This window comes from Callorhinchus milii, unplaced genomic scaffold (genome assembly GCF_018977255.1).
Source record: "Callorhinchus milii isolate IMCB2004 unplaced genomic scaffold, IMCB_Cmil_1.0 Scaffold38, whole genome shotgun sequence".
Lineage (NCBI taxonomy): Eukaryota > Metazoa > Chordata > Chondrichthyes > Chimaeriformes > Callorhinchidae > Callorhinchus > Callorhinchus milii.
Window position 1 is genome coordinate 452,299 of NW_024704779.1, and position 26,718 is coordinate 479,016.

General features: G+C 40.5%; 1 protein-coding gene across 1 annotated transcript in view; it reads right to left on the reverse strand.

Moving 5' to 3' along the window:
* Positions 1 to 880: 880 nt before the first annotated feature.
* Positions 881 to 26,718, reverse strand: part of LOC103189877 (deleted in malignant brain tumors 1 protein-like) — a 54,424-nt gene continuing 28,586 nt past the window's right edge. Inside the window, exons 2-14 of the mRNA XM_042345291.1 lie at positions 16,590 to 16,907; positions 15,745 to 15,912; positions 11,811 to 12,128; positions 10,530 to 10,613; positions 9,644 to 9,958; positions 8,530 to 8,844; positions 7,117 to 7,431; positions 6,099 to 6,428; positions 5,182 to 5,493; positions 4,522 to 4,629; positions 2,929 to 3,033; positions 2,158 to 2,211; positions 881 to 1,038 (exon numbers count right to left, since the gene is read on the reverse strand). Coding sequence (XP_042201225.1) covers positions 881 to 1,038; positions 2,158 to 2,211; positions 2,929 to 3,033; positions 4,522 to 4,629; positions 5,182 to 5,493; positions 6,099 to 6,428; positions 7,117 to 7,431; positions 8,530 to 8,844; positions 9,644 to 9,958; positions 10,530 to 10,613; positions 11,811 to 12,128; positions 15,745 to 15,912; positions 16,590 to 16,907 — 2,900 coding nt within the window. The remainder of the gene's footprint in view (positions 1,039 to 2,157; positions 2,212 to 2,928; positions 3,034 to 4,521; positions 4,630 to 5,181; positions 5,494 to 6,098; positions 6,429 to 7,116; positions 7,432 to 8,529; positions 8,845 to 9,643; positions 9,959 to 10,529; positions 10,614 to 11,810; positions 12,129 to 15,744; positions 15,913 to 16,589; positions 16,908 to 26,718) is intronic.

The following is a 26,718-nucleotide window of genomic DNA, read 5'->3' on the forward strand; positions in this document are numbered from 1 at the left end:
ACAGAAGAATATTTTACCTCGAGAACACATGGAAACTTGCTATCACAAAAGAATATGGCACGGGTTCATACTAATTGCATTTGTAAGTTGGTGGAACATGTATATTCACTTTGACCACTGGTTTTCTATCTGATCATAATCAGGAATTATAGGTGATGAAAATTTAGTTGAACGACTCTGTAAAACAAACAAAACAGATATTATTTAAAGGAAAGAAGTTGATTCTCATTAATAAGATAATATTGATTCACTTATAGCATGCTAATTTTCAGCACATTGGCTATGACAATTTCTGGGGCTGTGACTTTGTTTCAATCACCGTCTGCTGTTTGAAAGACTCTTCCCAACTGTTTTCATTAACGTTTCTGTCATTAGATACAACATTTATAAATAGCAGAATGTGAGATCGGATTTCGTTTCAGGAAAATTAAATAACAATTCTACGAGGAAAGTACAGGAGCAATAGTCTCTGACTCAAATGCAGAAAATAATTTCAAACGTTTAGAGTGGTAAATATAAATTTTAAGATTTTAGTCACATCCAACTAAGGATCACATCACTGTGAAGTTGTTGAAAAGAAGTTTTTAATTTTAGGTCCATCATCAATAGGCGTGAATACCTGTGTGGCAGCTGCACATGATCACTACACTTCAGTCTAATAAGTCTCAAGTCACGTTTGCGATTGATTAGATTCAGTGACTGGTGCTGGTTAAGGTTTATAATCATTAGAATCAGCCCTTACCGAACAAACCTGCAACTTTGGTTACAAATACACATGTCACCGTGGTGATTAGTGCCAGTCATTGGCGGGTTTCTGTGGTGTTAAATAATGCTATAAATCATGAAGCCAAATACTCACTGTTTGATCTGGTTGTTAAGATCAGACGGTGCAGAGCTCGGGAGATTCCCTTTGATTCCCAATGGGAAGCTGTCTTTCCTGCTCGGTGTCATTGTCACAGTCAACATCAAGATAATCATAACCACACTGACTGGTGTCAACGGCAAACAGCGGGTCACTGTCTGTGTGGTGTCCATCCTCTGTAGAGACAATCATCATTTATTAGTAAAAACATTCAGAAACGAGTCTGTAAGTGTGTGGCTGCATGTGCATTTGTGTGTCTGTGTATGTGTATGTCTGTGTGTCTGTGTGTTGTCCGTTTGCTTGTCTATGTGAGTGTCTGTCTGTGAGTGTCTCTGTGTGTGTCTACTCGTGTGTGCCCGTATCTTTCTGTGAGTGTGTATGCTGCGCTTGCCTGTGTGTGCATATGTATGGTATGTATGTTATGTTTCTCTGCTTGTGTATCTGTGTGTTTGTGTGTGAGAGAAAAATACCGACTGTGGAGATAACAATCTTGGATTTTTGGTTGTGTATCTTACCTCCATCACTACAATCAGAATTTTTTAAACTTGAAGTTTGGGTATTCTAGATGGAATTATTTCTCACTTGCTACATTTTAACGGGATTATTGATTTTTACACATTCATTTAAATAACTCATGATAGTGGTTTAAACGGTTATTTCCTTAATTACATCTTGATTGTTATCAACAAGACATAGAGACAAGGATATCTGTGTCAATCGGTAAGTCACATCACCATTTTATAGGTGCAGTTATTGACATTACACACAGCATCATTCTCACTGTGCAATTATTGACATTACACACAGCATCATTCTTTATGTACAATTATTGATATTAAAGAGCGCCTCGGAGATGAATTCATCAACCCGCAAAATACCCATTTCAGATTGCAGATCGACGTTTAATTCGTCTGATTTTAGCTATCACAGCATTGGCAAATATTACCAGCTGCCCTATTACCAAACCCTTAGTGCAAACACGGACCAACTGGCCTATACTTTATACAGTTACTGCATAGTAAAGCGTATCCGAGACGTCCCAACTTGAAAGGCACCACACAATTGTAATTCTTGTTGACTTGATGCCATGAAATTGCTGTATCGAATGGAAGATTGATTATAATTGTGACTTTGATCATAATTTAGCCTCCCAGATGTGTTGCTGGTTAAATATCTGCCGCAATACGTTAAGACATGACATTTACGCTCTTACCTGGACAGAGCGAGATTTCCTGGACATTGTGGCTGGTCAGTGCGGGAAAATCAGGGTGTGTCAGTGAGCAGGAGGAGGCCACGTTCCGGCACCTGGAAGGTTCCGCTCTCAGCGTCATCATCTTCCTGAAGATGACCTGCTAACAGGGAACCATTCTTACACACTCAAACATTCAGGTAGGAAAAGGAGGCAGATATCGTAAAATTTACAGCACAGAAGGAGGCCATTCATTCCATCTCTTGAAAGAGTTACGCAAATTACTTCAACTCTTCCGCGCTCTCCCCACAGCCCTTTAAATTTGTATTCCCCAATTATCTAGCCATATCCACCCAAAATTGGATCCAGTAGTGCTCACTGTATTTTATGCCTGAAATACTGTAAAAGAACTGAATTTATTTTTGGATATGTTATCTGAAGATTAAATCTTGCTTTATAGTCAAGCATGGATAAATTGGGATTTCTTCAGCCTCTAGGTTACAAGCTTCTGAGTGTAATCCAAACGGGAAATATCCGATCACACTCTGGCTTACACTGCAGTGCTCGGGGAATGTATTATATTGTGGTCCGTTTGCTGTTTAGCTGGAATTTAAATTTAAATTCAAATTGAATTTAAATATTGCAAAACTTACCAGGGAAATAAGGCTTATTCCGGAGGGCTGGCCCACAATCCCCCTGATCAGCTGTTTTCTTTACTTCATTACTCTGCATATTTTGCGCACAAATTGCCTTTCCAGTTCATTAACAGGTACACAATCAATATAAATCACTGTAAACCTATGTGAAGTGCTATGAAACATCCCGTCAAAATGGTCAGAGGCTGAATCAAATACAATAATTATTTCATAACACTCACCATCGTCATTGGAAAGAAACACTTCACTGTTTCCTTGTTCTAGATCGGATCCATTGGCACATTCCCCAGTGTAGTACTCCGGTTCCCTGGTAGAATCATTGGATCCTGAAACTGGGAAATAATGTCATTACGGTCCAGTTACAGAGGTTGTTAGAGTCTAATTCTACTCCTATTTAAAAATAAAGGTAGATACCAAAAATTAGAATATTTGTTTCGAAAATCGTCGATCATTTTTCATCAAGGAAAATATTGTCAGCAGCTCAAAATGATGATGTTGGTCAAAAGTTGATAAACATAACTAATATGATTTTTGAATACTGCCTCTGTTCAGGCTACACATTGCACATTTGACAAGATGGTACTATTTTAGATATTCGCTGGACTACAGGCTAGAGACAGACAATCAGCATCGCTTATATTAGATTCTGTAGGATTCCTTTTGGTGAATTAATGAATCCCAATATCTAATAGTTGTTTTACTCTATACTGAATTACCTAACATAACTAGGTTCAATTGTTCACTGCAGAACTCATCGTTTATAATATTTGAAAATTGAAAGACCGAGCAGATTTAGGTATTGAGTAAGTTTAATCTTCATCAGCCTTGGGATCTCAGCGCCTTGGGACGTCCTCCGGAAGTGAAAGGCGCTCCATAAATGTAGTCTTGTTGTTGTTGTTGTATTTACCAGGTACATTGATACAATGCTACAAGATGTGGCTTTTTCAGTTCTTTGAATAAAAACTTGAAAACCTATCCACACGGCATTTCAATCAATACATTTACCATCAAATAGGTTATTAATGCTGATGCTTGCTTGTACATTGATTCGGGTACAATAAACTTGATTGTAAAGTAAATACCAGAGGAGCCAGGATCAAATTGTCCTCTTCTTATTGGCAGCTCATCAATTTCTTCATAACTTGCTTGATACGAACGAGCAGATGAACACTTCTCCTCTGTTCGAAGTTAACATGTACAGAAATTAAAATATTAACTTGAAATCGCACAATGACGTTTGAAATTGACGTGTACGTATCTGGACCATGTAACTTGCGTTTTAATATATGAAATTAAATCAATATTTCATTGCCTTTTTCATCAGTGTGTTGATATTATATGTATTTTTTAATCTGTCTATGTGTCTGTGTCTTTCTATTCATGTGCCTATACAGGTACCTGCACATGCCTAGTTAGCTCTGTGTGTTGGAGTGTTTATATACTTGCGTCGCAGTGATGCGTTATGTATGTAACTGTTTGTGTTTATTTAGCTACCTATGCGATTGTATGTATGTTCCTGCATGAAAAATATGTTCGTGTGCTTAGCTTATATTTGGGCGCATGTGTGTCTGTGTGTATTTATGCATTTGTGTTTGTTTATGAGCTGTGCATTTGAGTGTGTATGTTTTTAGTTTCAATTTGTTCATCTTTGCAGATATATGTGAACACACGCAATGTAATCGAGACAGCAACAACAGCCAATGGGATTAAGTGAACAAAAGAGAAACATGTATAAATAGGACACACGTTAGTTTTATCTGAATTGATGAAAGCAAAATTCCAGGCCGCGTCCTGATACCAGATTTCACGCTCACCTCTTTCTGAAGAATTGCTGTCCATCTGTGCAATCAGTGCAAACAGTACCAATGCTAAGAGGATTCCAAGTACGATGCAGGCCACAAAAGGGATGCTGATCAACTGGGCTTTGCAAATCAATACATATCGTTTGTTATTTCTTTGGGAAAACATTTGGAAGTCACACTTTCGAAATGATAATGAAAAATACTTCATACTATACTGAAAGTTATCTAAGGCCAAGTTTTACACAGTGTATGACATGTGGCAAAGTGTAGTTAAATGAATGCCTGAATCATCTTAATAATTGTATACAAATGTAACCTTGTATATATTGATCTCCTTTCCTAAAGATAAGCAGCCTGTATTTTTTTTTAAATGACTTTTGATAGGTCAGTTTACAAACATACTGGCTGTACATTCATTTCATTTTTTACGAATATATAGCAATACATAATGGTAATATCAGTGGAAGTTATGCAATATATTATGAAGAAGAAAATAAGTTTTATTGTTTACCAAAAGATGTGGCAGGGATTGCCGGTCTCGTAGGTTTACGTCCTGTAAAACATCACATGCACCATTAATCCATTAATATTTCTATTTTGCCTTGAAGTGATGCCAGAATTAATTCGCATGTGTCAAGAAAATAACAAAGTATTGATAAATCAGATCCCTACCGGTGCAAACCACACCAGCATCTTCTTTATGAACGCAGTCGCTTTGACCCACAGATGAAATGACACAATCCCACAGAAAGGATTCACTTCCTCTACAGTGAAGCTCGTCCAGCCATATCTGACCAGCGCCTTGTCCAAACCCCGCCTGTCCCACAGCCCGCACGGCGGGGCCGCAGTCAAGCTGTCTGCACACAACACTGGCCTCTCGGATATCCCAGGAATCGTCACACACCGTCCCCCACGTGTTATTGCTCAATATCTCAACTCTCCCAGAGCAAATGCTGCTTCCTCCAACCAACCGCAACTCCTGTCCTGAATAGTGAGTATTTATATCACAAATGTTAATTACTCACACAATAAAATACGCATTGCTCCATAGTAATATCAAAAATATTAACCTTTAAAGCATTACTCGTAGAATAAGATTAAAAGTCCTATATATAATCCTTCAAAAAATTATAAAAATGAAAATTTGGTCGCTCATTCTGTTTCTGAGACATTATTGTGAGCAACTAGCTGCCGTGTTTTGCCCACAAATATGAGTCCATTCTTTTTGCAGTATATTTTGTTAAGTGGTTGGACACGTCTCGAAGACCAGAAAAGGGCATTGCCAAATGCAAGGATTATTGTTAATAATAATATGCTCCAGATGCACTTAAAGTACATAATTTGATGCACATTGACAAATCCTCGTGATTTGAATGGTTTACTAACAAATATAAGTACTTTTTAATTCACTTATTTTTCTTTCAGTACCTGCTAATCGATGCTGCTGATCAGATGACCTCACAGGCACTGTTTTGAACTATCTGTTTTTTTCGCAGCGTTCTCTGCATTAAACACACATTTATAAGTGAAATGCTTCACATATAAACCCAATACAAATTGTTTCCATAATTCTGAGAACATGTTGTTACCTGAGCAAACTACACCCACATCTTCCGAATGATCACAGTTGTGTTCACCCCAAGGTGGTGAGAGACACTGCCACAAGAAGTACTCATTGGAATTACACATGATGTCATCCAGCCAAATAGGTCCAGATCCTTTGCCAAATGTACCATCATAATCAACATCAAGCGCTCGGCCACAATTTAATTGTTTGCAGATTACCTCAGCAGCCTCGAGTCCCATCAATTCCATTCCCATGACGTCCGAGCAGACTGTGCCCCAAGTCTCATTGTAAAACACTTCCACTCTCCCCTCACAGGAATGTTGCCCATTCACCAGCCGCAGCATCCTGTGCCCTGTGGAGGTAAATTGATGGTTTAAAATTAAATTTTCGATATATTTCACCTCAGGTGATCTCCACCTTGTCAGACTCCGCCACGTTGAAGCCTTCCAGTATGCTGCGCTTCTCGATTGCGCTATATGAATGCAGGAGTTGTTGCATATTCTATATTTTATAATTTCGTGCGTAGCAGCGTTTGTTGCATTCAATTTATTTTTGATCCTGGACAACATGTTGGTGTAATTTATAATATTATGCTGGATGTTTGAAAGAGAATTAATTGATAATAATGCTCATAAACGATCACAAAAAAGACGTGATTGAAATTGCTCGAATGCATCAAAGTCAATATACTTTTTACATGGGTTTCTGCCTTTGGTCACTTTCAACAAGCAATGTCCCAGAACCAGCTTGAAATCAAAGCACCATATTTGATCAGGAGGGTTTTTGGCCAAAAACCAAGGATACACTCCCTTGCCGTTGCTAGCAGCGCTCTTAGGATCTTTATTCACACCAGAACAGACAGCGACGGTCTAGGCAGCATATCCTCCGGTATTAAATGATCAGCCTTTATCGTGATTACTCCATGTGGGGTTTGAACCCAACTGGCTTGTGGCTGAACGGTGAGATTTCCAATAAAATAGCCAGGCTGACAACCCATTAGTAGATAGTGATGGTGAAACACAAAATGTGAAATCTCTTACCTGTACACACAATGCTCACATCTTCTTTATGATGACAGTCGTGCTGACCCCATGGAGACGTAGCACATTCCCACAGAGCTGATTCATTTCCTGTGCATCTGACCTCATCCAACCAAACTTGACCTGAAGCTCGCCCACAGGGGGCAGCAGCCGTTGTATTAACTGCAGATCCACATCCCAGCTGTTTACAAGCAACTTCCGCCTCAAGTGATCCCCAGGAGTCATCACACACAGTGCCCCAGGTTCCCTTGTAGTAAATCTCCACTCTCCCAGCGCACGAACTCCCACCGTCCATCAGTCTGATTGAGATATCCTCTGCCGAATATAAACACAATGTAATTGAATGTATAACATGCATCAGTTTACGCAGCTTAATATAATGACCAACTCAATGTAGAAGAGATGAGCTGAGTGTTTAATGATACAATAAATATTCAACCGGCTGCCCAATTTCCTTTGGTCAATTATAACTTTAGAAGAGGAAGATACTCAAATGCAAGATAAAATTAAACAATCATAATAATCATTGCATTTTATTTAACACCTTCTCGGGTATTTGAGATGTTTCCAAGTGCTTCAGTGCATATAATGTAAAGTGAATTCACTGTGTGCTTTTTGGACTAAATGCAGCAGCCAATCACGCACAAAGGGAACTGCAAATAATCATGGATTGAGTGATTAAATTAACATTATATTGTCTATGTATTTATTAAAGCGACTTTTATTCCACCACCCCGAAAAGTCGCCAGAAAATCAAGTAACAACCCGGCTACTAGTTAAAACCCAATACTGAAATTTCAATTATTAATAATCGTTCACTCACTTGAACACTGCACTCCAACATTACTCTTATTCCCAGTTGAGTGGTTTAGCGTGGATGGTTTGCAATTCAAAATATTTAATTCATTTCCTTGACACTGAACATCCTTCAGCCATGGGGACCGTTCAGCTTCTCTGTACACCGAGTAGCTATAGGCTGTTATGGCAGGACCACAGCCCAGCTGTCTGCAAACCACATTCGCGTCATATAAATCCCACAACTAATCCTGCACTCTCTTCCAGTTTCCACTGTGGTAAATCTCCACTGTTCCAGAGCAGGAACTGCCACCATCTAGCAACCTAAGCTGTCTGTGATCTGTTTCAATTAAAAATAAAATGTTAGGTATCCATTGGGTAAAAACTATGTACAGCATCCAAATATTAATGGTTAGTAAATGTATTGAGTGTTTGTGAACCTTCATTGTTTATTCACTGTCATTCTCCTGCCACAGCACATTCACAACACCACATGTGGAATAATTCAATGATTTGGAACTTTCTACTTTGATGGCGGAGCAGACGCTCACCGATAGGAAGGAAATTGATATTAAAATTGACAAATATTGAATCTATTTATCATTAAAATACACTCACCTGAACAAAGAACTCCCACATCCCGGCTGCTCCTGGAGGGTGAAGCCACTGTGGAATGCGGGCATTTCCAGATGTGTGTCTCGGTTCCGGTACACTGAACATTATTGATCCACACAGGTCCAGTGCCTTCCCCGTACTGGGAAGAGTTGTAGATTGAAATAACAGAGCCACAGTTCTGCTGTCGGCAGATGACAGCGGCATCTGATATGTTCCAGGAATCATCCAGCAATCTGCCCCAGGTGCCGTCATGATAAATTTCCACTCGCCCATCACAGCGGCTCCCTCCGTTCTCTAACCGTAAATGCCAATCTTTACCTGCAACGATTTCAATCCAAAATTCTTTATCAAAACGTGTAAGAGCTGAAGGCAAGATAATCATAGCTTTACCTGATTACAAACGGACAATTCCAAAGTGACAATATAGCTGACATAATGACATAGAAAGCTCTATATTAATGCAGCAAATAAAGAACTTTTCGCAGACTGCCATATTATTGAGGTAACCCATGTTACCTCAATAGCACACCAGCCCAGTAATCCAATACAATGCACCAAATATAGTTTGAGGGCAGGAACCGTTAACTTTTGGGAATATTGGAAAACATGATTGCAATTATAGCAGAAGAGCGTTATCGTCACATTCTAAAACTAGAGGGTGTTCCTGATCAGGAGAGGGCCACCATGTGGTAGTAAGGAGTAATCGCCGTGTCTCAGGAGGAAATGCTGCTATGCTCTCGTTTAATGTAAAAATTAATATATTTTGACAGATTCAAAGATAGGTGGTTCAAATTGGAAGTTCAAGGAAGCCAGGGATTTGGTTTGCTCTCAATTTTGGTGATTGAGATTGTTTACATCTGTGATACCTGAGGAAAAATTCATCACAAATATTACTCATTTATCAGGTCAAATTGGCTAAAACAGACAACATATTTTTTTACAAAAGGTTGAGTTTAGTTTGAAAGACAGTGTCTCAACTATTTTGTAATTATTGAATATTTTGCCGATAAAATGCACAGTAACAGCACTTTACAGTATATTATTTGAAGCACTTTGAGACGTTTCAGCGACGTGGTAAGGCGCTGTGTCAAAACAAGTATTATTACTTTTCACTCACCCGAACATACAACAGTAACGTCATGATCATGTGTGCAGCTGAACTTGTCCCAGAATGACAAAGGACAGTCCCACATTCGGGACTCGTTCCCAACACAGTTGAATGTAGTTTTCCAGATAAGACCCGTTTCTTCCCCCAACTGTCCTCCAGGACCAGTTGATAAAGCGAGTCCACAATCCAGTTGCCTGCAGAGCACATCGGCGTCCTGTAAATCCCAATCAAAATCGCAGATGGTTCCTGATTTATAATCACGCTGCAACTCAACTCTTCCAGAACAGCTACTGTTTCCACCGAATAATGTTATTGATTGATGATCTGGCGTGCAAGAATTAACGTAATGTGAATTATTAACAATAAAAACAACCTCGGTTAGCAATTAACGATTGACAGAATGGTAAGTTACGGAAAGCAAACATGAAAACTAAAACAGTGATCGGAAACGTAGCGTCAGGAATCTACATGCAGATTCATGCCAAGTGACTCGGGGATAATACATATTTACCTCCAAGTGTTTTGTGTAGCTTCAAAACAACACAGTATACGATTATGTTAGGTCCCAAACATATTTAACAGTACTTGCTGTGCATTGCGCATCTGACAGTGTGAAGATGGGAATGACAGTACGTTCCGTATGAAGGGCATCTGCGAGAGTGAGGAATGACAACACCTGCTGTGCAATGAGGGACACAGAGGGTGAGGAGTGACGGTACTTGCTGTGTAAAGGGGAGCCTGCGAGAATGAGGAGGGGAATGACAGTTCTTGCTGTCTCTCCGGGGGGGGGGGGGGGGGGGGTGCGGGGTGCGGTTACATTACATTTTTGTGTAATAGGGTGGTGTCTGAGAATGTAAGGAGCGTCAAAACGACGCGATCAGGTTCGCTGACCTACGAATTGTTTTCTTCACACAGTGACACGTGTTGATTCTATCGCCCTTCCCGAATTTCACCATTGGCATTTTGTATAAAAAGTTATCTAAGAATCAAATATTAGAGCACAATCTTTTATAATACTATACATATTCTGATACAACGTATGTTGAAACTTTAGTAAACACTGTACCTGAACAGTATATGCCACTGTCTCGCTCGTGACCGCAGTAAGGCCGACCAATAACTGTCCCCGATCCTTCTCCAAAGTGAGCATCTCCGGATACTGACACAGCGAATCCACATCCCAAAAGTTTACAAATATCTCCTCCAATCTCCTTGCTAATGTCATTTCCACAAAATGTCCGCCAAGCGACCCTGGTGTCCAACTCTACTCGGCCCGCACAACGGCTGCTTCCATTCACCAGTCTGGGGGGGTTCTCTCCTGCCAATTATATAAAATTAAACATCCTCAGGGATATGTTCAAGGTTATATATAACAGCAATAAAACAACAACAATAACTTGCATTTATATCGCGCCCCTTATGAAGCATAGAGTCTAAGAGTCCTAGAGATTGTGGCAGGAAAACAAGTCCTGTGGATGGAAATGATTTGCGGAGTGTTCAGCTGGGACATTCTGCTCTGAAACTGGAGACATCGAGTCTGTGTAAGAGGAAGCAGATTACATTTTCAACTTGATTGTGAAGCTGGATAAGGCAAGAAATATATAAGATAGGGGAAAGGAGACTCAAGTCTGTATGTTACGGCTAAAGAAGCGGATGCGTCGATCCAGAGTTGAAGAGATATTTGTAGGAAACAAAAATGAAGGTCTCAATGTCGTAATACTGATTTGAGAAAATTAATGCTCATCGTGACTGGTCAACAAGGCAGTCGATTGTCGCTTGGACAGATGGAGACTTGAAATTGAAACATGATTCTTGATAAATGGCCTTTCTCTTCGGGGTGAAGTCTAATAGCTCTTGAGGGATTGTCCTGGATGAACCACTGAGCTATACCGCAAGAAAACATTGCGCTTTCAATGTATTTAATGCATGTATGAAAACCAGACTGATTCAAGGATTGAATCATATCCTGTGCAGAGACAGGGAGAATAAAGAAAATTAACACTGAGCGGCGACAGAGGTCGGTGGTAAGGGACAGCGTGACTCCCTAAAATAGTGATTTAATAACAATAAACCGACATTATGTGGAAAACAATCTTTGTCTTTATCAGAGTTTCTTAAACTGTGGTTTACAAAAATATGAGGACTGAAAAAAATGAACATACACTGAATTATTTACCTGAACAGATGACGCCGGCTTCATAGGCGTGATAGAACCCGGACTGTGAATAGTCACCCCAGGGCATTGACTGGCAATCTCTCAGAGCAGACTCGTGCCCTCTGCACTTAACATTATATGTCACAATTGGACCAGAGCCTGCCCCAAAGTGAGCTAACACTGTTGCTGACAGCGCGGTTCCACAGTCCAGCTCCTTACACACCACAGCTGCGTCCAACTTATCCCAACTACGGTCATCCACGGTTCCCCATTTTTCATCGTGGTAAACCTCCACTCTCCCGGCACAAGGGCTGCCTCCATTCGCCAGCCTCAAACGATCTGCAGAAATGTCACAAGCATGTATTTGTACTGGATTTCCAATCACACAGGATGATAATAATTATAATAATAATCCTCATAAATTGACCGAGCTGCCGCATTTCCCTACACAGTTACTATCCCTTATGCCAATTTCCTTGAAGCGAGTTAATAGGTTTGCAATCTGTGCCAATGCGTTATATCCAATACAGAGGAAATCATGACTGGGACTTCACAATAATTTTCAGAACAAAATAGATTTAAAGGTGCTGTAGCCATGTATTCTCACATGTCAATTGACATTCATAGGTTTACCGGGATGCGGGACAACGCTATTCCGATTTTATAATTATGTGATATGATTACATAATAGATACAAGACGAAAGGTGAGTGTGAACCGTAATCGAGGAGTGAGTGGCATGATGGAAAGAGGGTGGAGAAGCGTGTAAATGCAAAGAGGAATTACATAGGGAGGGGAAGGGATGGTCGCGGCGCAGATCAATTTATTTTCCATTTGCACTCCTTTCTCAATAAGACAGCCAGTCAATGTATGTTCCAATTGTCATGCTTAGACGGAAGACGTGAATCGCCTTCAGAGTTCCCACAAATGTGGGTTTAAGTTTCAAACAATCAGAGGAAATAAATCTCTCTCTACTCAATATAGTGAAGGCCAAAAATTAGTCGAGCAAACACACTACTTGAGATTTATTAAAGTTATGGGATAGATCATCACAGCAACAGGAACATCATCTTGTACTTGCTAAACTCGCGGTAGTGATTCTGAGCAATTAAAAGTGCAGACCTTGCACTGAAACTCAGGGACGCTCTTCAACAAATACTCGTCCTTGACTCCTCTTTTAGATCACATCGGCAGATCTTCCACTTAAGTATACATTTTACCCGTTGTTGGTGTTATGCTGTCATACGTGATCTGGGACGCTATCCTGAATGAGGGGCGATTTACGAATGCAAGTAGTTTTTTTGGCCGAAGCAAGTGGAGGGATGGGACGGGTAGAGGAGTGGGATGGAAGCAGCATAGCTGGAGGAGATTTGATGCATGATGTGACAGGTACGCGAGCGTCACGATCGAGAAAAACGATCCATTCTGCAACTGGAAGTCAATGGAGCCTGGGAACTTTAAAAGCAGCAGAAAATTGCATATACAGTATACTTAATGAATATTATGTCTGGAGGTCGGGCGTAGGCTGGAGTGATGGTTGTTCGAAGTTTGTTGGCGGCAACGTTTTGATTTAATTGTGCTTTATGCATGTTACGCTTCGTACCGAATAACTTAAAAGAAACACGTGCTACTCACATAGTTGCTTTGCTTGAATATCGACTTGTGGGCCTGAAACGGGAAAGCTATCGCCAGTTAGATACTTTGGAAGCTTAGTTCGGTTAATGACGCCCTTTGACCTATTCAATCCACACGCCTAATAATAATCCCTCCAAAACAAAAAACAATAATAAATTGGTCATTTTCAATCTACGACTGTTTGTGGGACATTGCTGTGCGCAATTGGCTGCCGCGTTCGCCCACAAATATACAGTCAATTCACTTTACAGTCTATTCTGTGAAGCGCTTTGGGACGTCCTCCTGACGTGAAAAGCGCTATATCAAATGCAAGGATTATTATTATTATTATTATTATTATCTCATTCCCCACAATACTATTTTTGGCAGAGCCACGCATAAAGACCGGTCAGTGCTCCTTCCACTGCTCAACGTTATTGCTCATGGTCAGATTGAAAGTTCAATTTCGGTGATGAATGTTTAGTGAAATAAACTCAAATTCTACAGATTATTATCGTTAGTCCAAGAGTCAATGATAAGACTGTATAAGTTTTACATAATCACAAACAACCACAGGTGGACACGGGCCAGTACATCAACAGAAATTTACAGCAATGGCCAAAGCAGACCATTTCACACATCACGTTTGTTCGACTGCTCAAAGTAAACTGTTCATTCCGTAATTCTGCCCATCCCTCACCCAACTAACTTGAAGCGTGGTCTTTTATGTACCTTTGTATAGTCCCCTCAACCTCAGCCCTTCTTTCTTTCCCTCTGTGCGTCCACACAAAGCGTACGATGCAACAACAAAAACAACCAGAACAATCTATAATGAAATGTCACCATGTACACAAGGTAGCTTGTATTTGATCACCTCCAGCCTGTCCCCGTCAATGTCAAGTTCTCCAACCTTTAAGAGTTATGAATTGCTACTCCACCTAGAGGGAGCTATGTGAATTCAAGTTACTTATCTTGAGGTTGAAACACAATGCATCTTATGTCGGTTATTTTACTGGCTAGCAAATTCTACATATCAAAGGGAAATAAATTAACCCAAATGATTTGGTTTGAGGGAACTGTTTTTACTTGAAAGTATCTTTCTGTATTTCTGATAGATTTATCATCCATTAACGACCTGAAGAGGCAGTAAGATGATAATGTAATGTATCATTCTTTTCAAATCGAACCTGCTTAAAACAATAAAATATACTATTGTCTGGCACTAAATTTGTTTGAACCTTGAAATTCCTTGAAAGCGAAATTAAACAAAGCCATAGAACGTGACAGAGCATAGGGAAACCATGCAGAGTCTTACTGTGATTCTGATGCAGCAATTACTTTTGTTCCATGTTCCTGCACTTACCGTTTAATCTTTCATATGAATATATTCAGAACATTGTTTAATTCCACCTTCATTTATTTTTGTTCAGCCTGGTGTCTGACACATCCAGAAACTCAATGTCAGGCTAAAGACAATCCAAAAACCAAACGGACATTTTCACACATCACACATACATGGGGAAATCTCAGACATAAGTTGTTGAAATAGAATGCAGACTCTCTCCATGCTTATATAATTCCTGAAAGTATTAGTCAGAAGTTGGCAAGAACCGAGGTTTGGAGATCCCAGAATTGAGTTGAGGTACAGTTGCGGTCTATCCATCTGAAACCCAATAGCTTGAAATGGATATCGCTGACTAGCAAGCTTTACCGCTGCTTGTCGAGCTAGGAACACCTTTTTACAATTCGCAAATTGGGACTATAGATTGTGCTGCAGCAAGGAAACATGACATTCAAACTACTCTTTGCTGAGATTGCATAGCCCACGAGTTTCCTTCCCACTTTGACCATACTGTGAAACTCCTGTTTTGCTTTCTTCTTCCCGTTTGCATCAGGCTTGCTTCAACTCCAGATTTTAGTAATGATTTCCATATCCATCACCACAACAATAATAATAATAATAATAATCCTTGCATTTGATATAGCGCTTTTCACGTCAGGAGGGCGTCCCAAAGCGCTTCACAGAACACATTGTAAAGTGAATTGACTGTATATTTGTGGGCGAACGCGGCAGCCAATTGCGCACAGCAATGTCCCACAAACAGTCGTAGATTGAAAATGACCAAAACATTATTGTTTTTGGTTTTGGAGGGATTATTATTAGGCGTGTGGAGTAAGGAAACTTGCCCAAAGTTTCGCCCTGCCTGGAATTGAACTCATGTCTCTCGCTTGCAAAGCGAGTGCTCTAACCACTGAGCTACAGGACTCCACAATCAGCAAACAAGTGAAAGAAGGGAAAAGTGAAATGATTATTGGCAAGGCCACCAGGAAACAACACATACTATTTTTCAACACATCTGCTCTTGGATTCGGAGGACTATGAAGCTGAGGCAAGAACGGAGTGGTGGCATTGGTGCAGTTCAGCCAAATCTGGTCATAGACTTTTTGTTTGATTTGAAGGAGCGAGGTGGTTTGTGTACATTTGTACATGAGTGGGAGATGTGCAGGATCTGTAAAGGGCAAGGGAGTCAATTATGACAGAGATACTTGTGAATGAAAGTCACAGAGGAGGACAGATCATCACGATATGAGGCTCAAAGCACAAGGGTGAAGATGAATATAAGGCACCAGAAAGGGTGTGGAGTTAGATGTGTTTCGAGAGCCAGTACGAGATACCAGTGGATTGAGCTGCGGTGTGAGGGGTAGAGAAGCTTAGGGAGATAAAATCATGGTCTGTGATGGCATTGTCAATTATCACAGGTTCGAGAAAGTGAGGCCCCATGTAATAATCAGGGAGTGGCCATGGATGTCTTTTGCAGAGTTAATGCGGAAGCAGAGTCCTTGAGAGAAGAGAGGAAGGATAAAAATGGGGATGAAGGAGAGTAGGGTGGGGCAGGTTGGAGACATAGAAAGCAACCAAGCTGATCCTTTCAAGTTTTGATGCGAGAAAGTTCATGATCTAATGTCATTTGAAACTTGAAGTGAAAATGGAAGGTTTTCGAGTTAGAGTTGTTGATGAAAACGTTAAATAATGGTGATCAATGGACAGATTCATCTTAAGCCCTACATTCATAACAATAAACTGACATTATGTGGAAAACCATCTTTGTCTTTATCAGAGTTTCTAGAACTGTGGTTTACAAAAATATGAGGACTGAAAAAAATGAACATACACTGAATTATTTACCTGAACAGATGACGCCGGCTTCATAGGCGTGATAGAACCCGGACTGTGAATAGTCACCCCAGGGCATTGACTCGCAATCTCTCAGAGCAGACTCGTTCCCTCTGCACTTAACATTATATGTCACAATTGGACCAGAGCCTGCCCCAAAGTGAGCTAACACTGTTGCTGACAGCGCGGTTCCACAGTCCAGCTCCTTACACACCACAGCTGCGTCCAACTTATCCCAACTACGGTCATCCACGGTTCCCCATTTTTCATCGTGGTAAACCTCCACTCTCCCGGCACAAGGGCTGCCTCCATTCGCCAGCCTCAAACGATCTGCAGAAATGTCACAAGCATGTATTTGTACTGGATTTCCAATCACACAGGATGATAATAATTATAATAATAATCCTCATAAATTGACCGAGCTGCCGCATTTCCCTACACAGTTACTATCCCTTATGCCAATTTCCTTGAAGCGAGTTAATAGGTTTGCAATCTGTGCCAATGCGTTATTTCCAATACAGAGGAAATCATGACTGGGACTTCACAATAATTTTCAGAACAAAATAGATTTAAAGGTGCTGTAGCCATGTATTCTCACATGTCAATTGACATTCATAGGTTTACCGGGATGCGGGACAACGCTATTCCGATTTTATAATTATGTGATATGATTACATAATAGATACAAGACGAAAGGTGAGTGTGAACCGTAATCGAGGAGTGAGTGGCATGATGGAAAGAGGGTGGAGAAGCGTGTAAATGCAAAGAGGAATTACATAGGGAGGGGAAGGGATGGTCGCGGCGCAGATCAATTTATTTTCCATTTGCACTCCTTTCTCAATAAGACAGCCAGTCAATGTATGTTCCAATTGTCATGCTTAGACGGAAGACGTGAATCGCCTTCAGAGTTCCCACAAATGTGGGTTTAAGTTTCAAACAATCAGAGGAAATAATTCTCTCTCTACTCAATATAGTGAAGGCCAAAAATTAGTCGAGGAAACACACTACTTGAGATTTATTAAAGCTATGGGATAGATCATCACAGCAACAGGAACATCATCTTGTACTTGCTAAACTCGCGGTAGTGTTTCCGAGCAATTAAAAGTGCAGACCTTGCACTGAAACTCAGGGACGCTCTTCAACAAATACTCGTCCTTGACTCCTCTTTTAGATCACATCGGCAGACCTTCCATTAAACATACATTTTGCCCGTGGTTGGTGTTATGCTGTCATAAGTGATCTGGGACTCTATCCTGAATGAGGGGCGATTTACGAATGCAAGTAGTTTTTTTGGCCGAAGCAAGTGGAGGGATGGGACGGGTAGAGGAGTGGGATGGAAGCAGCATAGCTGGAGGAGATTTGATGCATGATGTGACAGGTACGCGAGCGTCACGATCGAGAAAAATGATCCATTCTGCAACTGGAAGCCAATGGAGCCTGGGAACTTTAAAAGCAGCAGCAAATTGCAAAACAGTATACTTAATGAATATTATGTCTGGAGGTCGGGCGTAGGCTGGAGTGATGGTTGTTCGAAGTTTGTTGGCGGCAACGTTTTGATTTAATTGTGCTTTATGCATGTTACGCTTCGTACCGTAAAACTTAAAAGAAACACGTGCTACTCACATAGTTGCTTTGCTTGAATATCGACTTGTGGGCCTGAAACGGGAAAGCTATCGCCAGTTAGATACTTTGGAAGCTTAGTTCGGTTAATGACGCCATTTGACCTATTCAATCACATTCCCCACAATACTATTTTTGGCAGAGCCACGCATAAAGACCGGTCAGTGCTCCTTCCACTGCTCAACGTTATTGCTCATGGTCAGATTGAAAGTTCAATTTCGGTGATGAATGTTTAGTGAAATAAACTCAAATTCTACAGATTATTATCGTTAGTCCAAGAGTCAATGATAAGACTGTATAAGTTTTACATAATCACAAACAACCACAGGTGGACACGGGCCAGTACATCAACAGAAATTTACAGCAATGGCCAAAGCAGACCATTTCACACATCACGTTTGTTCGACTGCTCAAAGTAAACTGTTCATTCCGTAATTCTGCCCATCCCTCACCCAACTAACTTGAAGCGTGGTCTTTTATGTACCTTTGTATAGTCCCCTCAACCTCAGCCCTTCTTTCTTTCCCTCTGTGCGTCCACACAAAGCGTACGATGCAACAACAAAAACAACCAGAACAATCTATAATGAAATGTCACCATGTACACAAGGTAGCTTGTATTTGATCACCTCCAGCCTGTCCCCGTCAATGTCAAGTTCTCCAACCTTTAAGAGTTATGAATTGCTACTCCACCTAGAGGGAGCTATGTGAATTCAAGTTACTTATCTTGAGGTTGAAACACAATGCATCTTATGTCGGTTATTTTACTGGCTAGCAAATTCTACATATCAAAGGGAAATAAATTAACCCAAATGATTTGGTTTGAGGGAACTGTTTTTACTTGAAAGTATCTTTCTGTATTTCTGATAGATTTATCATCCATTAACGACCTGAAGAGGCAGTAAGATGATAATGTAATGTATCATTCTTTTCAAATCGAACCTGCTTAAAACAATAAAATATACTATTGTCTGGCACTAAATTTGTTTGAACCTTGAAATTCCTTGAAAGCGAAATTAAACAAAGCCATAGAACGTGACAGAGCATAGGGAAACCATGCAGAGTCTTACTGTGATTCTGATGCAGCAATTACTTTTGTTCCATGTTCCTGCACTTACCGTTTAATCTTTGATATGAATACTTTCAGAACATTGTTTAATTCCACCTCCATTTATTTTTGTTCAGCCTGGTGTCTGACACATGCAGAAACTCATCGTCAGGCTAAAGACAATCCAAAAACCAAACGGACATTTTCACACATCACACATACATGGGGAAATCTCAGACATAAGTTGTTGAAATAGAATGCAGACTCTCTCCATGCTTATATAATTCCTGAAAGTATTAGTCAGAAGTTGGCAAGAACCGAGGTTTGGAGATCCCAGAATTGAGTTGAGGTACAGTTGCGGTCTATCCATCTGAAACCCAATAGCTTGAAATGGATATCGCTGACTAGCAAGCTTTACCGCTGCTTGTCGAGCTAGGAACACCTTTTTACAATTCGCAAATTGGGACTATAGATTGTGCTGCAGCAAGGAAACATGACATTCAAACTACTCTTTGCTGAGATTGCATAGCCCACGAGTTTCCTTCCCACTTTGACCATACTGTGAAACTCCTGTTTTGCTTTCTTCTTCCCGTTTGCATCAGGCTTGCTTCAACTCCAGATTTTAGTAATGATTTCCATATCCATCACCACAACAATAATAATAATAATAATAATCCTTGCATTTGATATAGCGCTTTTCACGTCAGGAGGGCGTCCCAAAGCGCTTCACAGAACACATTGTAAAGTGAATTGACTGTATATTTGTGGGCGAACGCGGCAGCCAATTGCGCACAGCAATGTCCCACAAACAGTCGTAGATTGAAAATGACCAAAACATTATTGTTTTTGGTTTTGGAGGGATTATTATTAGGCGTGTGGAGTAAGGAAACTTGCCCAAAGTTTCGCCCTGCCTGGAATTGAACTCATGTCTCTCGCTTGCAAAGCGAGTGCTCTAACCACTGAGCTACAGGACTCCACAATCAGCAAACAAGTGAAAGAAGGGAAAAGTGAAATGATTATTGGCAAGGCCACCAGGAAACAACACATACTATTTTTCAACACATCTGCTCTTGGATTCGGAGGACTATGAAGCTGAGGCAAGAACGGAGTGGTGGCATTGGTGCAGTTCAGCCAAATCTGGTCATAGACTTTTTGTTTGATTTGAAGGAGCGAGGTGGTTTGTGTACATTTGTACATGAGTGGGAGATGTGTAGGATCTGTAAAGGGCAAGGGAGTCAATTATGACAGAGATACTTGTGAATGAAAGTCACAGAGGAGGACAGATCATCACGATATGAGGCTCAAAGCACAAGGGTGAAGATGAATATAAGGCACCAGAAAGGGTGTGTAGTTAGATGTGTTTCGAGAGCCAGTACGAGATACCAGTGGATTGAGCTGCGGTGTGAGGGGTAGAGAAGCTTAGGGAGATAAAATCATGGTCTGTGATGGCATTGTCAATTATCACAGGTTCGAGAAAGTGAGGCCCCATGTAATAATCAGGGAGTGGCCATGGTTGTCTTTTGCAGAGTTAATGCGGAAGCAGAGTTCTTGAGAGAAGAGAGGAAGGATAAAAATGGGGAAGAAGGAGAGTAGGGTGGGGCAGGTTGGAGACATAGAATGCAACCAAGCTGATCCTTTCAATTTTTGTTGCGAGAAAGTTCATGATCTAATGTCATTTGAAACTTGAAGTGAAAATGGAAGGTTTTCGAGTAAGGGTTGTTGATTTAAACGTTAAATAATGGTAATCAATGGACAGATTCATCTTTTGCACTGCATTCTGTTTTGGGCGCTGCAACTCTGGAAAGATAAAAACAAACCTGTCAGTGAACTGTGAGGCAAGTTTTTACTCTTACGGTCCTTGGATTTAAGATACCAAGGTGAGTCTTGATTTGGGAGCAATGTGTCAGTGGGATGATGTCCTAGTATCAGAGGGAATATGAGTAGAAAGTGGAGGAGGTATGACCATTTAGCTCATCGATAGCTGCAACAAGATTCCGGCAAGTGGAGGGTCAGATGATGGAAGTCTTAAAGGAATATCAAGTGGAACAATATAACATGGTAGTTGCAGAGCATAAAATGGAGTCCTATAGCTCAGTGGTTAGAGCACTCGCTTTGCAAGCGAGAGACCTGAGTTCAATTCCAGGCAGAGGGCGAAACCTTGGGCAAGTTTCCTTACTCCACACAGAGCCTAATAATAATCCCTCCAAAAAAGCAAAAACAATAATTAAATTGGTCATTTTCAATCTACGACTGCTTGTGGGACATTGCTGTGCGCAATTGGCTGCCGCGTTCGCCCACAAATATACAGTCAATTCACTTTACAGTGTGTTCTGTGAAGCGCTTTGGGACGTCCTCCTGACGTGAAAAGCGCTATATCAAATGCAAGGATTATTATTATTATTATTATTATAAAATAATAATTTGGAAGCGAGTTCTCCCTGTGTACTGGTGAACAATCCCAGCAACTTATATTTGTATTTTTGTTTTATTGATGGGTCGTTGGCCTATGCACATTGGTTGCCAGTTTCGCCTTTAAAATTTACACTTTACTAGAAATCGTATGATGCATTTTGAGATGCCTTCTGTAAGTGAAAGTTATAACATGATAAGGAATTTTCGGGTTATTGATCCCAACTAACATTTTTATACCAGTGTTTAATTCCTATTAGTGCTTCTGAATACATTTTCTACTTATTTCTCTAATCAATAAAAATATTGTACTAGAGTCAATGATAAAGCTTCTGGTTATATCTGGTTATAGCTTCTGGTTTAGGCCATTGTCCGTCGTTGGTAAATCGAGGATTAAGTATTATCAGAGGTCGTTATTCTGTAGTTGTTTGAAAATATATGGAAGTCACGTTCACTCTGTCCATTAAATCCATTTGATTTATCTTGAAATCAAAGAGGGAGCGTTGCAGATTAATGAAAGTTGAAAAGATTTTTGTATTCTGACGCACAAGCTGTAAGTTTATAAATTATATGAACAAAGATTGAAACTGTATCAACTGAAGATAAGTTATTTGAAACTGAATCAACCGAAGAGAAGGCTTTAAAAATAGCCATTCCTTCATGGCAGTTTCTGGGAAATTGCTGTGAACAAATTGGCTGCTACCATTGCTCAAAACACACAGAATCATTCCACTTGATATTACATCCTGTCAGGCACACTCTACGCAAGAAAGTGAAAGAAGCAAAAAACAAATGTAAAGATTATTACCAACACTGTTCAGAGATTGGCTCTTCTATAATTAATATCAAATTTCTCGATCTTTAAAAATCTGTAAGTCATGTAACAACATTTGCAGCATATTTCAGCATATTTAGCATATAAAAAGCGTGCTTACAACTACAATCTACAATTGGTATTTTTACAAACCTAACAACAGTTATTTTCTCTCCTGAAACCAAAATTGCAAAATTCATCAATTGCATGTATTGTTGACAGATTTGATTCTAATAGGACGCCTACTAAAAGATATTTCTTAACCTCGTGTATTAATAAATTTATTAATGAATTAGTTGCAGTATACACAGAGAAAAAGAAGTCAAGCATATTTATGAAAATGAAATAAGAAAGTCAATCAATCTTTACAAATAGACATATAATATTATATTGTTCAGTGATAGCCACTGGGCGAAGCCGATTGTCAATTGCGTTCAACAATGTTCTATAACCAGTGATGCAGTAATTGACCAATTTTATTTGGGGGGATTGTCCGCTAGGCCACGAAGAGATGAACTCTGTCTTCTTTTGGAATAGTGCTATGAGATATTTGATTTCCACGTGAACGGGTAAATATTAAATATATTTAATGTTACATGGGACGTAAAGCACCTCAGACTATCCAGGACACGCCGAGCGCGCACTGGAGCATCACCATAGAAACATGTATTTCAAAGCCATGACTGTGGGCAAAATCTTTTCTCTCAGAGAGCGACAACTCCTGAGCGAGCATGACACGATATATACAGGGTGGTCAAATTGTCGTCATACAGCTACAATGTCTCGTAAGTTTTGGAGAAATGTTGATATATGTATTATATATACATTATTTATAAAAGGCTACTAAGATTAATAATAATCTTTGCATTGGATATTGCGCCGGATCGCGTAACTGAGAAGTCTCAAAGTGCATTATACAAGTACTTTGAGACGCTTTTTGTGTCTTTTGTGGGTGAAACTAGGCAGCAAATGTGCCTAGCAGTATCCCACAAACAGTTGTGGACCAAAATTAAGTGACTAGATTATAATTTTTGCAAGGACATTTGGCGCCTACGGCAAAGTGCGGCCTCTCTCTAACCCTGACACAGTCCATATCTCCAGCCCTGAGCTGGAGCGTCAGCCGGGTCTGTGAGCTCAGAGTCCACTAGTTATGTGGGTGTTTGGTGTGGAAAGTGTGTGGGGTGGGAGGGGGGGGGTCTAACCTGAGGCGACAGAGAGAGCAAGAGCCGGAACCACAACCGAATTGGAAAAATAAGAATTCTGGAGATGTAAATATTTTAACTGGAATTGTGGTCGTCTTTCTTGATCAATTTTATTAATTTATTAATCCCATTGACAAAGATTTGAAAGATTACAACTTGCGAGAATCTGCTTAATATGAGCGTAAACAGCAGATCCTCCTATTTTACATTGCATTGACATTGCAAACTTAATGACAAAGGATATCTTTAACATCCACCATCACTCATTACGTCAATGAGATGTCTCAAAAGGTTTCACAGAAAATAGTGTAAAGTGTCGTGACTGTGCCTTTTGTGGCAGAAACGCAGCAGCAATTCTGCGCAGCAGTATCCCACAAACAGTCGTGGATTAAGTGATCAAATTATTATTTTTGTAAGGTGATTTGGTGTCTACTTCAAAACAGCCCTCTCTCCTTCCAGCTGCCACTCTCCCCAATCCCCCCACCCACCACGTATCGGTAATCTGGAGCGTCAGCCTGGACTGTGAGCTCAGAGTCGAGGGCGTGCACGTGTGTGGTTGCGTGTGAGCGTATATTCTGAGGTGAGTGTATTTGGGTGGATGTGGGGTTGGGGGGTGGGGTGGCAGTTAGGTTTCCAACCCACATCCTCCTGATTCGGAGGTGAGAGAGGGAGCAAGAGGGAGACTGAGCAGGAAATAATAATAATAATAATAATCCTTGCATTTTGATATAGCGCTTTTCACGTCGGGAGGACGTCCCAAAGCGCTTCACAGAACACACAGTAAGGTGAACTATCTGTATATTTGTGGGCGAACACGGCAGCCAATTGCGCACAGCAATTTTCCACAAACAGTCATAGATTAAAAATGACCAATTTATCATTGTTTTTGTGTTTCGGAGGGATTATTATTAGGCTCTTTGTGGAGTAAGGAAACTTGCCTAAGGTTTCGCCTTCTGCCTGGAATTGAACTCAGGTCTCTCGCTTGCAAAGCGAGTGCTCTAACCACTGAGCTACAGGACTTCACGTAACCCACAAAGAAAAAAAGGTGTTCTATAAGTGGAAGCTCTTTAATTATTAGTGGATTAGTCATTTTAGACCAGTTTTATTCATTTTTATTAACATTTATATCAGTATTATTCTGGGTATGTTTTCCGTTGCGGAATAGCTTCTTGAAAAAGCATTAGTAAATTGAATCTTCCACATGATACACATCAAATGTTCATATTTAAACGTGAGAAATACAGACACTTGACTGCATAGAACACTGTTAATGATATAACAACCATAAATTTACAGTTGTAAAGCATATTTTACATCGGGAGGACCTCAGGGATTGGGCCCCGAGCTGGAGATTGGTATCACAATGGTGGAGGGCAGGGAGGGGTGAGGGAGCTGCCTGGCCTAATGTGCGGTTAAAGAGGAGGCTGTTGAGACGTGTTTTGAAGGAGACAAAGGAGGAAGAGAGACGCAGGGACTGTGGGAGCTCCAGGCTCTGTTGGCAAAGGAGCTGATAGCCGACGGTGAGGCAGACCGGGCGTGGGATGTGGAGCAGCCCAAAACCTACTGAGGGTAGGGAGTGGACAGATAATAACAGTCCTTGGGGATTCCTGTACTTTCATCTGTAGCACTAAGCTGAATTCTTCATTATTGATGCACCTAATCTATACCTCAGAGCAATATTGCTTACAATGTAAATTCTACAAAAACTACTTTTAAAATACACAATGTTCATGAGTAACTAAAACGTTGAGAAGTCATTGCCAATGCTATAGTTATTCGTGTTCACAAGCATTAAACGTCGCACTGACAAAGATGTGAAAGATTGTGACTTGCCAGCACCTGCGGAATATGAGATGAAAGAGCAGATGTTCATAATTTCTTTAGCAATGACTTCACAATCTCAAGGATAAATTGTGTGCTTAGCATCCACCTTCAGATTTCTCAAGTCACAAAATCATGCATATAGTAATAATAATAATAATAATAATAATAATCCTTGCATTTGATATAGCGCTTTTCACGTCGGGAGGACGTCCGAAAGCGCTTCACAGAGCACACTGTAAAGAGAATTAACAGTATATTTGTGGGCGAACGCGGCAGCCAATTGCGCATAGCAAGGTCCCACAAACAATCGGAGATTGCAAATGACCAATTTATTATTGTTTTTGGTTTTGGAGGGATTATTATTAGGCGTGTGGAGTAAGGAAACTTGCCCAAGATTTCGCCCTGCCTGGAATTGATATATCAAATGCAAGGTTTATTATGATCATTATGTGTTAGAAAGAGCAGTGGACCCAATAATAATAATAATAATCCTTGCATTTGATATAGCGCTTTTCACGTCGGGAGGACGTCCCAAAGTGCTTCACAGAACACACTGTAAAGTGAATTAACTGTATATTTGTGGGCGAACGCGGCAGCCAATTGCACATAGCAGTGTCCCACAAATAGTCATAGATTGCAAATGAACAATTTATTATTGTTTTTGGTTTTGGAGGGACTCTTATTAGGCTGTGTGTGGAGTAAAGAAACTTGCCCAAGATTTCGACCTGCCTGGAATTGAACTCCTGTCTCTCGCTTGCAAACAACAACAACAACAACAACAAGATTCCATTTATAAAGCGCCTTTCACGTCAGGAGGACGTCCCAAGGCGCTGCACAGTTGGGTCATGACCCGAGCAGGGGGGAAATGGTCAGGGTGAGGGGAGGGAAGGGAGGGAGCGAGGAGGGGGAAATGGTCAGGGTGAGGGGAGGGAAGGGAGGGAGCAAGGAGCGGGGAAATGTTCAGGGTGAGGGGAGGGAAGGGAGGGTGCGAGGAGGGCGAAGAGAGTCGAGAGGGTAGCTGAAGGCACGGTCAAATCGATTCCTCTAACCACTGAGCTACAGGACTCCACGAAAAATAAGAATATGACCTCAATTCCAACTATATATTTTGAAACAATGCTAGTTTTGTGAAAAAAATTTATATCTAAATTAATGAGGATGTCCTCTCGATTGGCATCGAAATCTCATTGATGCACTATATTCAAATATGTTGAAATGAGTAAGAAA